Source organism: Lutjanus erythropterus, chromosome 14 (genome assembly GCF_056507025.1).
Source record: "Lutjanus erythropterus isolate fLutEry1 chromosome 14, fLutEry1.hap2, whole genome shotgun sequence".
Taxonomy (NCBI): domain Eukaryota; kingdom Metazoa; phylum Chordata; class Actinopteri; order Lutjaniformes; family Lutjanidae; genus Lutjanus; species Lutjanus erythropterus.
Genome location: NC_139330.1, coordinates 34033906 through 34047104, shown reverse-complemented (window position 1 = coordinate 34047104; position 13199 = coordinate 34033906). Strand labels below are relative to the sequence as shown.

Below are 13199 nucleotides of genomic sequence, written 5' to 3'. Positions count from 1 at the left end.
GGAAAAATATGTATTTTTGATTTTGAGGTGAACTGTCCCTTTACCACTTAGTTGGACTTTTATATATTTGCATACTGTATAATATTCACACCATAGTAAGCATGCTTTTCTCTCCATTAGTTCTATCAGTTTCTTAAAACCTTAAATGAAACACAGTGTAGAAACTGATTAATGTTCTTTGTACTGCAGCAGTGAGTGTGGTCTGAAGTTCAGTTTGTCACATTCAAAAGCAAACTGACACTTATTTCAAGTTGACAGGACATCTTTCACTTCTAAAAGTCAATATTTAAACAAGCCTAAGTATGATTATTAGAGCTGAGCTGAGAGCTGAGACAGATGAGGACAGCTCTGAGTTGTGGGCCTGTTGCCATCCAGACATATGTTTGGATTTAACCCACTTCCCTCATTCCCTCACAGTGTAAACATCTATTGTTCTCTCACTTCTCTGTATTTAATCATTTGTTTACAAGTCCTCTGGATTCCAGTGATCTATAAAGTTGTAACTGTAAAATGACTGGTGTAGAAAAAAAATCAGATTTGATCCTTTTCTTTGTTTTCTTTCTACTAACTTTGAACACAGTACTTTTGATCATCTCTCATTTTATCTCTCTTTTACACACACACACACACACACACACACACACACACACACACACAGTTATGTACACACATGAATGCCTGTTGTGCCTGTCCGCACCCACATCTTGGTCACGTTTAGTTCAGTGCCAGAGGCGCTGACAGTAAGCTGTTGTAACTGTGCCAAGTTATGAGCAAAAAAAAACAGTTCTCTTTCAGTGTTTTACCTGCATGCACAAGTTTTTCTCTGCCTCACTAATGGAGTTATTGACTGTTTTCCAGCCAAATGTTCTCTTTCAAATCAATATGAAACAACAATTTGAGTCCGCATGGGGAGTGTGGTTACCACCACAGTCATTCTTGTTGCTTTTCATTCTAATTATTTATATGACACTTGTAATACCAGTGGGATTCTGTTATCCTTCAAGTTCATTTAGGGATTATAAAGATGAAGTAAACAAGTCCCCTGCATGCATTTGGTTTAAAACTTGGCTCTAGTTATTGTCCTTTTTGCCAGTGAATGAAGTTAAAACATGATACATGGTTGTAGAGTCTGCATGATTTTATATCTTAGGAGTTATTATAAGTCACAGGACCAAGGACAGATATTTCAGTGTTATGACTGAAGTCTTCCAGAAATGTATGACTCAACATGCCATGAGAATTTCAAAGTAAAGGCGTAGCTTAAAGATGACAATTAAAGATATTATTAGATATATATGTATATATTTCAGTCAGACAACTCATGTTTAAGAATGCTTATTGCAGCAGCAGAACGTAGTTAGAGTTTGGCGTCTAGGCCCCGACCTCATCACTCCTCACAGATTATGTTTCCACAGAGATATTGAGGAGTGATTAGCACGTGTCTTGTTGGAGCCTGCAGGTAGATACTGCTGGGGTGGTGGTGGGGCTGAATGAACTGACAGTGACACTGTTGCAGGGCAGAAATGGCACTGACAGGCAGAGGGAGAGATGGGAGGTTTTAGAGGTTTAAATCGACTGCCAGATTGGAAGGGTGTGTTTGGTTGATATTACAGAGAGTGAGGCATGTTACATGTGATGCAGCTCGAGTTGACTGCCTGGACAAGCTCACAGGCGTCACTACATATATGATATTATGGATACTTTCATTTTGCATCAATCATATTGGATCATTGAACATTGAATTGATATATCAATCCAGATCAATGTATCATTACACCACTAAAAATAAGTGTAAGCTACACTACGATTATATAGCTACATGTGCATTAATAAAAGAGTTGAAGCACTTTACTTAATACTACTTACTTTTATATACAACTTTGAAGTGATTCGTCTACTTTTGAGATAAATAACTCTAATTAATTGCTAAATTTCAGTATCTTACTGATACTGGTCTCTTGCCTGAGGTGCCCAGTGCATGCGAGGGAAGGCTACCACCACTTTATTAGTCTCTTTCCACTTGATAGTCTGAATAATTCACAAGACTTGCAAGTCACTTATTCATACATTAAATATTTGGCAGTGAAAAGAGGCCTGTGACTAAAGGTAGCTGGTGGATCTTTCACAACCTGAAAACACAACGTTTTGCATCTGTAACTAGCACAGGAGCTTTGTCACAACACTGAATCTCACTAGCATTACACCCTAACACTAACACTAACATTGACTGGACACTGACAGACAACAGTGGTTATATTTTAATTTTTTTTAAATCAAAATTATTGCTCGGGACATGTCCCCTCCCAATTCTACACCCTTGCACAGGACTTCACATTTCTGTGAACCAGATTAAAGAAATGACTAAACTGTCTTTGCTCCTGCAGCTTTCTCTCTGGAAGGATCAGGCCTGAGCTTTGCCGACCTTTTCCGCCTGGTGGCTTTTTGCTGCATCAGCAGGTGAGTTCACATCACACACAATTACAGAAAAACATGCAAACCACACTGATGTGATCTACATTTTCTACATACATGTTTAAATACACATATATACTATATATATCACACAATGTAGTTGTCTATTATGCAGTATCTATATATGACATCAAAGATACTCAAACTAGAAGTGCCGGAGAGTTGAAGGGGGCGTAGAGGGAGAGAGCTGAGCAGCAATTCAATTTGCATCAAAATTATTGGTCATTATTATTATTATTATTATTATTATTATTATTATTATTATTATTTCTGTGAAATCTGAACACATATGAAACACATGTTTATAGTTTCAATGTGACTTACAGCCCTTGAGGATGTCATTGTTTTCGATGTTCTTCTATAAATGTCTAGAAATCATCGAAAAAATTAAAGAACTCCAGAACCTGCTTGAGAATCATCAAGTTTTTAAGTTTTTTTCATTATCAAAGTCATCCAGTGATAGCTGTCTGTCTGTATCCGTGGGTGCACTGTAAACAGGACCTGCTAATACCTAAATCACTATTAATATAAGAGCTGCAACAATTAAACGATAACTATTTTGATAATGCATTTATCATGTGAGTAAAGAAAATATATGATATTCTCTGATTTCAGCTTCTTAAATTTGAATATTTTCTGATTTCTTTACTCCTCTGGAAGTAAACTGAATATCTTTGAGTTGTGGGCAAGCCAAGACATTTGAGGATGTCGTCCTGCGCTTTCAGAAACACTCATCAACTTTTGTCATCATTTTTTGACCATTTTATAGACCAAACAACTAATCAATTCATGAAAATCATCATTAGTTACAGCCTTAATTCATATTTTTATGGCATTACTAAGGCTCTGAATGTCCCCTCAACATGCTTTCTATATCACTTGAACACTGACACTGTCCTCTGTCCATTCATAGACAGACATTTGTCCTGAGTCAAACATTTTAACTTGCTCCTGGGAGTTGACATGTAGAATAGGACACCATGTACAGTGTGCAAAACACATAGAGTAAGTGTATTGATGTATGAAATAAAATGTATCAGTACAATTCTAAGTTGCCATAATCAATGTAATGTAACATGCTCAGACCTTGTATGTTCACATATAATATATATAAATGTAGTTTTTACAATGTAACTCATAGATTTTGTTTAGTAAAGTATAAATCATAACAAATACAAAGGGGGAAGTGTAGAGGATGGAAAAAACACTACACAAAATCTTCCACCTTTAACCCTTATCTGAACAAGGAAGCGAAGATCCATTTTTAGATGAACACAGTTGAAATAGATATACATGACTAGTGTACAACTGTTCCATTGTAAATAGTGCCAGAGCTGGAGTCAGACTTGTCTCATCTTTACTCATCGTTGTGTAATTTAAACAGGACGGAGAATGAGACTTTGTTTTGGTTTTGAAAGCAGGAATTGGTTCTTTCAGTGCAGTCACTTTGTTTGCCAGCAGTGGCAAATCATTGATGTGTGTTAGGCTGAAATGGTACTTTCCAGCACACATTGGTCTGCTAGTATCTGTGTGATGTGAATTTTGTCATCAAGAAGTACTCTTAAACCTGGCTTATACTCCCAAATGGACAAGTATATGGACAGCTGTGTAGATCTTCATGATCAGACTATACCAGTGACAAAACATTAGTCTTCAAGGTATTTTCAATTGAAGCCAGCGACATTAAGACAGTCTGACATCCAACACAGGTGTTACAAATCAAAGCTGAGCTGCCCTTAACTTTTTTCAACACTCCAATCATGTGACTTTGTTTCGCCAATTCTGTACACCGTCTCCCCATGATACATCAGACAAACACATATGGATACTTCGCCAGAACATCAGGCCACACCGACAGAAAGACAGACAGAAGATTCCATAGACAACAAATGCATTTTTTTGTGTTTTTCAGTTACAGTTTTGTCAAGTTTGTATGAATTCATGTTGAGTTAAACAAACCTTTGTTTTATAGACATGTTTAAGAATTATTCTATGACCTTGCCTGAACCTGAGTGTTCTCGGTAGCTTGGTCTCATATAGCCCGACCTCTCTCTACAGCCTTCAGTCATGGAGAAAGGTCTGGCTCCCTGCATACACATTCTGCTATAGGGTAAAAAATACCCTGCCTTGTTTGCAAATCTTTAAAGTAATCACAGATGTCTTGGGCGGAGCTAAGCCCAGGATGTAGCAATGGTGCAGCTACAAAATAGTGTCAAGGGGGAACTTGTTTTGGTGGAACATTTGCACATGGGGGTGCAAGCTCTGGCATTAAAATGACTACGTCACTGCAAAAGAATGTCTAACAGCTGTTAGCTTGTTTACATTCCACCATTAGTATTCCATGGTGCATGAAACAAGCAAGCAACAGCAGATTTATACCCATCGTGTGTGTGCGATGAGTCAGACTAGTGATATCTTCATAAATTAAGGTTAATCAGTCAGCCGTCATGCTCCTTCAGTCCTCCCCCGTCCAAGTGGATCAATGAGCCAACAAAGTGACCAGACACTGCTAATACTCAATCACCAGGTATCATTAGACTTAATGTTGTCTGAAAATAACAAAACCTGTCAGTAGACAACTGTTGATCTAAGCAAGACTGAGATTTAGTCAGAGATGACAGTGTGATGCTGCTGTACTGTAACGTTATGACTGAACTCCAGCAGCCTCACACTCAAGCTAATGTTAGCTCTCCATCTGTAGGAACAGTCACCATTCTCTGGCAGCTTAGACAGTCTCTCTGCTATCTTTTTGGGATCCTTTCCTTTCCAGGAAGGATGTTTATTTCTTTTACAACCTGCAACACAGCAGCTTTTCAGCATTTTCCTATCTCTCCCATTATATGAAACCTTGAGTTTTTGTCCCAGAAGGAGCATTTAACCCTTCCCATTTTTCTTAACACGACATTAATCAAAAGATACAATTTGATGATCCTCGTTCACTGACTCGACACACAAGCACTCATTGGCATCAATGAGTCAATGAGTACCAAGTAACACTCCACTGGTGACTTGGTGACAATGTAGCTGCCCATGTTTGACTGTTTGTAGCTGTGTCTCTGGGAACGTGGACATATGGTAATACTTTCTCTAGTCCTTGGATGCAAGGATCTGCAGTACGCAAACTTCATATATAGAGCATGTGTGGAATGTGTCCTCTAAGCGGACTCCAGAAAGTAGTATACTGTGTAGAGTTACTTCACATCCGTAGTGTCCACAGCTGTCAGTGTACATGTCTTTTTAGGAGTATATTCAGGCCTTTACTGACCAATGTATGTAGCAAAATAAACTTTAGTGTCTTGTGATATTTAACTTAGCCTCAGCTTTAGGTAACAGCACTGAATATTCTTGAAATGAATATCTGTCAGCAGATTCTTTGCTAAGACCCTTTGTCTTAAAAGCTGCTGCTGCATTTTTAGGTCATTTTCTTCATCTTTGGTTGAATTTCCACATCACATTTAAAGCGTCCATGTTTCACTGACTTCAGTAATCCATAGGTGTAATTTTCAGCTTTGATCACAGCTTTGCTTCACTGAGGCTTCTGGAAGCTGTGTAAAAGCTTTGAAAGATCGTGTAAAAGATCCGCAGGGAGGAGAGCAGCCGGCTCATACAGCACTTACCCTCCGGTCCAGCCAGCACCACACACCCAGACTGAGCCACGCGAGCTCTTTTCCAACACTGTGACTCACACACTTTTAGAGATTGTCCCGCCCTTTCACTGGCTTTTCCTTTTTCTCTATTGACCAAGTCTTTCTCCCTTTCACTCGACCTTTTCTCGTAGGGACGTGTTACCCTTCACTCTGAAGCTTCCAGAGGCCATCGCTTCAGCCAGAACATCTGCTGATCTCGAGGAGGTCGCTAAACTTGGAGCAGGTTTGTTTTCCCACTTGAGTTTGTTTAGGAGACAAATATGCACTCTGTGACAGGCTGAATGTGAGATATGAAGCAGAGCAGACAAAAACAACAATATATAAACACAATACATAAAGATAATCATGCTGCATGCTGACAGCAATTTCTTTTATCTTTATTTAGAATTTGTGTCTGAAAACATTTACAAATGTTACAGTTCATACATGTACATGGTTTTGATTTTGACTTGTCATTTATGCTGGAAAATATAATGAGCCAAGCTCCTTGTGGCTTAACTTATTATATACTGATTTACTTTTTTACTGATGCCAAACAACAGTGGTAACATTTGTGAAGGGTATAGAAAACGAAAAATATGACCCTTTACACAGTTGACAAAATGTTACATTTTTTCATCTCACAGCATAGTCATAATGAGCAGCATTTAGCTTTGATTTAGAAGCTGACATGTTATGGTTGAGGTACATGTGATAGAACTATTATTTAATGAATTTGTTGAAAAGTAGAAAGTTTTTCAGTGCTTGAGCAGTATTCACACCTTTTTTTAAAGCAGAAAGTGAGACAGGGGTCCTTAGGGTATAGCTAACCTGTTTTATACCTGAATAAAACATGTTTTTGTAAAAATCTGAAAGAGTTGATGGGAATCTGGAGCGCAACTTCAAAGGACCAATATTTATATTAAAAAAATAATCTATTTTCAACTAAAAATGTTTATAAAAGCACATTTTTACACCTAGATTTTGAAGGCTTGTAACACATTTTTAAATTGTTTTGAAGTTTAGAAATGAAAAAAAAAAAAAAAATCAGCCTAAAACAATTCATAAAATGCATATGTTTCACATGTATAGGAATCCATAAAGAATGAATTTTCACTAAAAAAATGAAATGGAATTAATACATTTAATTAATTTTAAACGTTTTTTGGTAGGACATGGTTTGTCCTAATTTTCAAGAATGGCTGTCATATATAATATACTAGATACAGTTTTGATCATTTATCTTTTGTTAAAGATATTTCACAATTTGTTTTTCTTGTCACTTCTAATTCTGTGGAATGAATTATCAGTTATACACACATGTGTTTGCACAAGTATATACAAAGCGCTGCTGTAGTGTTCAAACATGTGAAACATAGTATGTGTAATGTTCGCTAACCAGTAGGTGTGTAAATGTGCGTCATTAGGCGTCTCATGATCAGACTAAGTTGTGTAAATGTAGTGTAGTGGGTCAGGGAGACGTAATAAAATCACTGCAGATGAGTGTCGAGGATTACTGAGAAGCTGTTAGGATATAGGTCATGTGTGCAGAGGTGTAGTATCACTGTCATGCCTTGAGTTGTTTTTACTAAATCATCCTTATTGCATCAACAGTGACTCTGCTCCAGACAGTTTGGAGCATTGCATGCAGATTCAGACGAGTGAAATGTTTTCCTCAGTCCCACATCTGTTGTGTGTAAAGGATTTCGTTTTTTTTCTTCCTGAGGCGTGACACTCGTAAAGCCCATCTCAACCACATTCCCCCCCCTGCTCCGAGGATTAAATGGCATGCCAGTGCTAAATGACTCACCCCCAGGGACAAAAGCCTCTTCCAGGCCCTGATGACTGCTGCGCGGCTGGGCATGGACTTGAGAGCTGCATGCCTCTGGAGCTTTTTCCTTCCCTTCCAGCTGTGGGAGGCCTCGGCCTCCTTACAGCCTTAACCACAACACTTTGGACATTTTCATTCATATAATCTGTCACGTACATGTCAAAAAAGTCCATTACAGAGTTGTTTCATTTAGAGAGCACACAATTTGGCATATACCTTCTTCATACTTCCTCTTTCTTCTTCCAACTTATGCTACATACTTGAGGCAAAAAGTGTTTTAAGAGTGTGTAGGTGTTTATCTTCTGCACCACTTCCTTTTTCAAAACCCACTCTGAGTGACCTTTCTGTCCATTCAGGCTCTGCTGCTGTGACTCAACTCTGAGCTATCATGTGCACTGACTCTGCCAGACCTCCACAGTCCCTGGGTCTGACAGCCTCTTAAAGAGTTCAGGATGACACACAATGATTTGATGACACTCTCCCTTTAATGTGGTCTCTAATGATCTACAGACAATTATTGTTTCTCTGTTTGTCGCTCTCTTGTTTTCCTCGGTCTGTCTCTCTCCGTCTTACAGTCATGAAAGGGTTCCTGTTCGGTGAGGTGACACAATGGTGGGTCTTGTGTCTGTGAAGGTAATTGAGCGACTGAATAGTTGATCTAAAAGGCAGTTCTGACGTACACACGGACAGCTATGGCTGGGAGAGATGAAAAAAGAGCACCGTTGACTCTGATGTCGTCACAGTGTCATATTACCTGTCACATGGTTCTCCACCTGTATGGACACTTAAGTTGTCTTTTGTGATGCTTTTTGCAGGTTATTAAAGATCCAGAGTGTAAGATTTAGGGGGATTGATTGTCAGAATATTGCAGAAAAGGAATGCAAATATGTTATCATAGTGTTTATTACATTGTTTTGTTAAATACTTGATTCTCATTGGTCAATGACTCTAAGGTAAGTCTAAGGTCTGTTATTTCTGTATAGCAGACTGTTGTAATGGACAGACAGTTTGTATGGACACAGTTCTGATCGTAGACTCTAGTAAAGCAATAAAATCATTGTTCTATCACTAAAATCATTTTAAAGTCAATATTTTGTGATTGGTTTTTTTGGTACATAATCATGTAACAATCAGGGTAATGTACAGTGAGCAGATCACTATTGTGAAAAAAAGCCATAAAATCATTTTAAAACTAGTATTTTGGCTCAAATGAATGTGTGCCAAATAAGCTTCAGGATGATTAAAAACCCCCTGGGCATCCTGCATCATCCTGTCGAGGATTATTTCATAGTAATGACCTGCTCACTGTACGTTATCCCTTACATAATAACATGAATCATGAAATCGTGTTTGTGTCACCTTCGAATGAGTCCTTAATCTTCAGAGGGAGCAGCTTCTCTCCATGACAGTCGCCATGTTGCACCGCCATGATGTACAGCAGTCCAAACCACTATGTCTAAGATTGACCTTTTACAGCAACTTCTTTTATATTTTGTATTAATTTAGTGGAGGAAATACATAAAATTAAAATACACTCTGCATTTATTCTGCAAGCAACACTACCAGCAAGTTTCTAGAAGTTGGTCAGGACATTTATGACATTGTTTTGATGGAACTCAAGCTGCATGCAGTCCATCTCAAATTTAGCAAGTTGTCAGTGCCTTTGAATCAGTGTTTGATATACTGATGTTTAGCTAGTAGGTTAAAGGTTAGAAAAATCTGACTGTGGGTTTGCTTTTTCTCGTGGACCTCAGGTACTCCGAGACATTTACGAAGATGATCCACTATTTTAACATATATTGGTAGTAGTTGGACATACTTTTGCGTAGCCACACAGGTGGACAGTGTGAAGAATGCTGGAGTTTATCATTACCTGTTTCATAGTTTGCTATCTATATATTTTTGACTGCTCGGCTCAGTAAAACTGTCAGACTGGACCACATATCAGTCAGAATTATTTACCTTTCAGCTGTAGAGCTGCCACAAGTTCTCTTTTTCCTTTGAGATAACACTTGTTGCTTTTATAATCTCCTCAGGTGTTCGAGCATGTTAAAAGGCATGCTGTGTGGCAATCACAGCCAAATCTACTGCCCACACTGGCATTTAATAAGTACATGTTTCTTTGATCTACGTATTTGCTGTAATTACTACGTGGACTCAGCTGGCAATTCAGTTTTTTGAATATTTCCAGCACTGTCTTCATGTCCCCTACAGTGTGTTAGCTCGGTATTTTTGTCTCTAGCTGTCATAGCTCTCTATAAGTTGCCCCTGACTTACCCTTGACTTTCCCAGCTCTTACATCAACCATGTCAGACCACATTCCTCTCTGCTGTGTGAAGTAGCCTGTGTGTGTGTGTGTGTGTGTGTGTGTGTGTGTGTGTGTGTGTGTGTGTGTGTGTGTGTGTGTGTGTGTGTGTGTGTGTGTGTTTGAACCCTGTACCGAACCATTTTGCTGTGCGTTGAGTATACTTGTGCAAACATGACTGTATGTATAACTGAACTCCACAGAAGCAGAAGTGTCAAGACAAGCAAGTGTGAAATATCTTTAAAGGGACAGTTCACCACAAAATCAAAAACACCTGTCTTCCCCCTGGTCTGTAGTTCTTGTTATACATCTGGATAGTTTCATTTTAAGTTGCAGAGTTTTGGAAATATGAACTGTAGAGGTGTCTGCCTTCTCTCCAGTATAATGGAACTAAATGGCACTCATCCTTACTCAAAGCACCAAATTAATACATTAAATTCATAACCAGTGTCTCTGTCTAAGAATCATGACCTGATTACCCAAGATACTCCACAGACCTTGTTCTAAGCAGTTTCATGTATTAGTTTTTTCTTCGTAGTTGAAAAGAAAGTAGTTCTGGTAGATTCTAAGGAAGTTCCGGTAGATTCTACTGCAGAAAGAAAGTAGTCCCTACGTGAAGCTGCTCACAACAAGGTCTGTGGATTATCTTGAGTAAACAGCTCATGATTCTTTGCCATGGAGTCATGAAAATGTTTGAATTTTAATGGAATGTTTTAAGGTTTAAAAAGTGCTTGTATTGTGGATAACATTCTTGAAACTGCTTGAAATTACAACTGCATCATTTTCATAATAAATCTCGCTCTGACTAAGTGGTTTGCTTTTTAGATAAAGAAATAAAATAAGTTGGAGGACCTAATTACTTTTGCCTTTCTCATAAAATGAAGACAACTGCTTGAGCCTTGAAAAGTGACATATTTAGAAGCATGAAACTTGTTGTGTTTCCCTTTAATTAAAGCACAGGTATGTATTTTGTATTTTATATTCTGGGATGAACTGTCCCTTTAATGACAAACTATTACTAACTATAAGTACTATTTTCTATATTTTAAGTGTCTTAAGTAATACACTCAGAGCATGTAACAGAGCAAAAAGTAGAATATATGAATAGGAGAGATAGTAAACAAGAGTAGAGTAGGAGGGAAGTAGGAAAAATTTTGGTCTCTGTGAGTTAGAGAGAAACAACAACAGACCTCGCAGCTTCTACTAAAAGGGAGGGATGGAGGCGGGAATACTGAGCTAACAGCCCGCCTACACACACACATTACCAGGAGTGAGTCATAACAGATGGAGTGTGAGTGAGCCAGAGAAGTCAGTTCAGTTTCAGCTTGTGCAGACACCGACACCATCAGAAGTGTAGAAAGAAGTTGGAGTTTGTTGGTCTGTGTGTTGCCGAGCTTTGGGATCACAGTGAGTATTGTTGCCCTCTCTGTTCTGCTCGGTGGCTGTGTGAAGGAGCTGCTCTGTGTCTGGTACTGATATTCCTCATGCGGTATTGTTCCCACTGGTGTCTTGTTTTGCTCTGTCTGGTACGGCTTGGACTGTAAAGGTTCAACAAAGTGTTATGTTACAATAGTGCTGTTTTCCTCTTTCTCGTTTGCTGGGAAAAAAGATCCTCAATAGTCTGAGCCTCTCAGCCTGCAAACTTAACAACAGCAGTGATTTTACACTAAGCAGCATTTAGAGGTTTTTTAACTGGTTGTAATTGCAGGACTGGTATTGAGTCACTGGGAGTGAATGAGTGGTCAGATTTAAGTTGATGTAATTTAGGTTAATCATTTATATATATACAGTTTGAGTTTTTGAGTATATGATATTGTCATTTACCAAAAGAGCAGATGGAGACCAATGGCTGACAACTGACTGTGAAAAAAACACTCAACAGTCATGTTTAGGTTATAATTATGCTGTTGGAGTCAAGAATCTGGTCAGAAAACTGTGTATGTGACAGAAAAATATTCCTGTTGTCACTGCTGTGGCCCAGTCTGAATCTGCAGTCAGGGTCCGTGTCAGTCAGGGTCTGTGTGCACCACAGTCTGATTTACACTTCTTCTAGTAACTGAAATGCTTAAGTGATGCCATCACAAATGAGTCCAGTTGAGCTATTTTCAGATGAATGTTTGTCAACAGTGGTGACACGATTTTTGACTGATCGCTTCTCCCTCTTTGGTGGTGGTGTAATGTACTAAGAAATGTTTATGCCCCCCATTTGGGGACTTATCCTAGCAATGAGCTGTCCTCTCTCATTAGTATAGTTTGTTAACAGCCAACAACTAATAGACTGTCAGAGTTTCATGTTGGAACATGTTTGAATTTATGTTGTCGTGTGCCCTGACGCAGGCTGTAATTAGACTAATAAGACTATAATTATTTACTCCATGTGGCTTACCAAACCAAAAAAAGATGTGGAACAAACAGTGTGGTAAAGTGCAGCTTATGATACTGATACCATTTTTTCCTTCCCGATACTTGAACTTGGTGTATTAGAAGAACTTTTGATTGGTACTGTATATTTTATTATTTGTAGCAGCTATATTCTACTAACTGTGTGTGGGTGTGATACGGTTGCTACTGTTGTACAGCCTACCTTAAGTTGAATCCTTTGAAAAACATGAACATGAATACATACAGAGAATGAATGAAACCATAAATGGTGAATGGGACACAGCTGGGAAGAAGCATTGTGCTGTTGAGGATTTTAAAATTATGTTTTGTCAGATCAGATTCTGAACGATACCAATACCAGCATTTTAGGTGGCATTTTCCGATGCCTGTATCAGGATCACACAACCCTGTGCCCAGGTGTTTTGGAGTACTTTTGCATATGGAGAAAAAAGTTTAATGAAGCCTTTTGTGGCTCCAGGTGAGGCTGCACAAACACTGATAAATAACTTTATTCAGCATTGGTTGGGGCTGATGACCACAAGTTTGAAATGAAAAATTCTGAGGGTGTGGAGGTAAAAAGCAC

The 13199-nt window shown here is 38.5% G+C and overlaps 1 protein-coding gene across 1 annotated transcript in view; it reads left to right on the top strand.

Moving 5' to 3' along the window:
• The window catches only part of LOC146315858 (ras and Rab interactor 2-like), a 56171-nt gene that overhangs the window by 24931 nt on the left and 18041 nt on the right, over positions 1-13199 (top strand). The window contains exons 5-6 of the mRNA XM_084735620.1: positions 2385-2457; positions 6251-6342. Of these exons, the coding sequence (XP_084591746.1) occupies positions 2385-2457; positions 6251-6342 (165 nt within the window). The remainder of the gene's footprint in view (positions 1-2384; positions 2458-6250; positions 6343-13199) is intronic.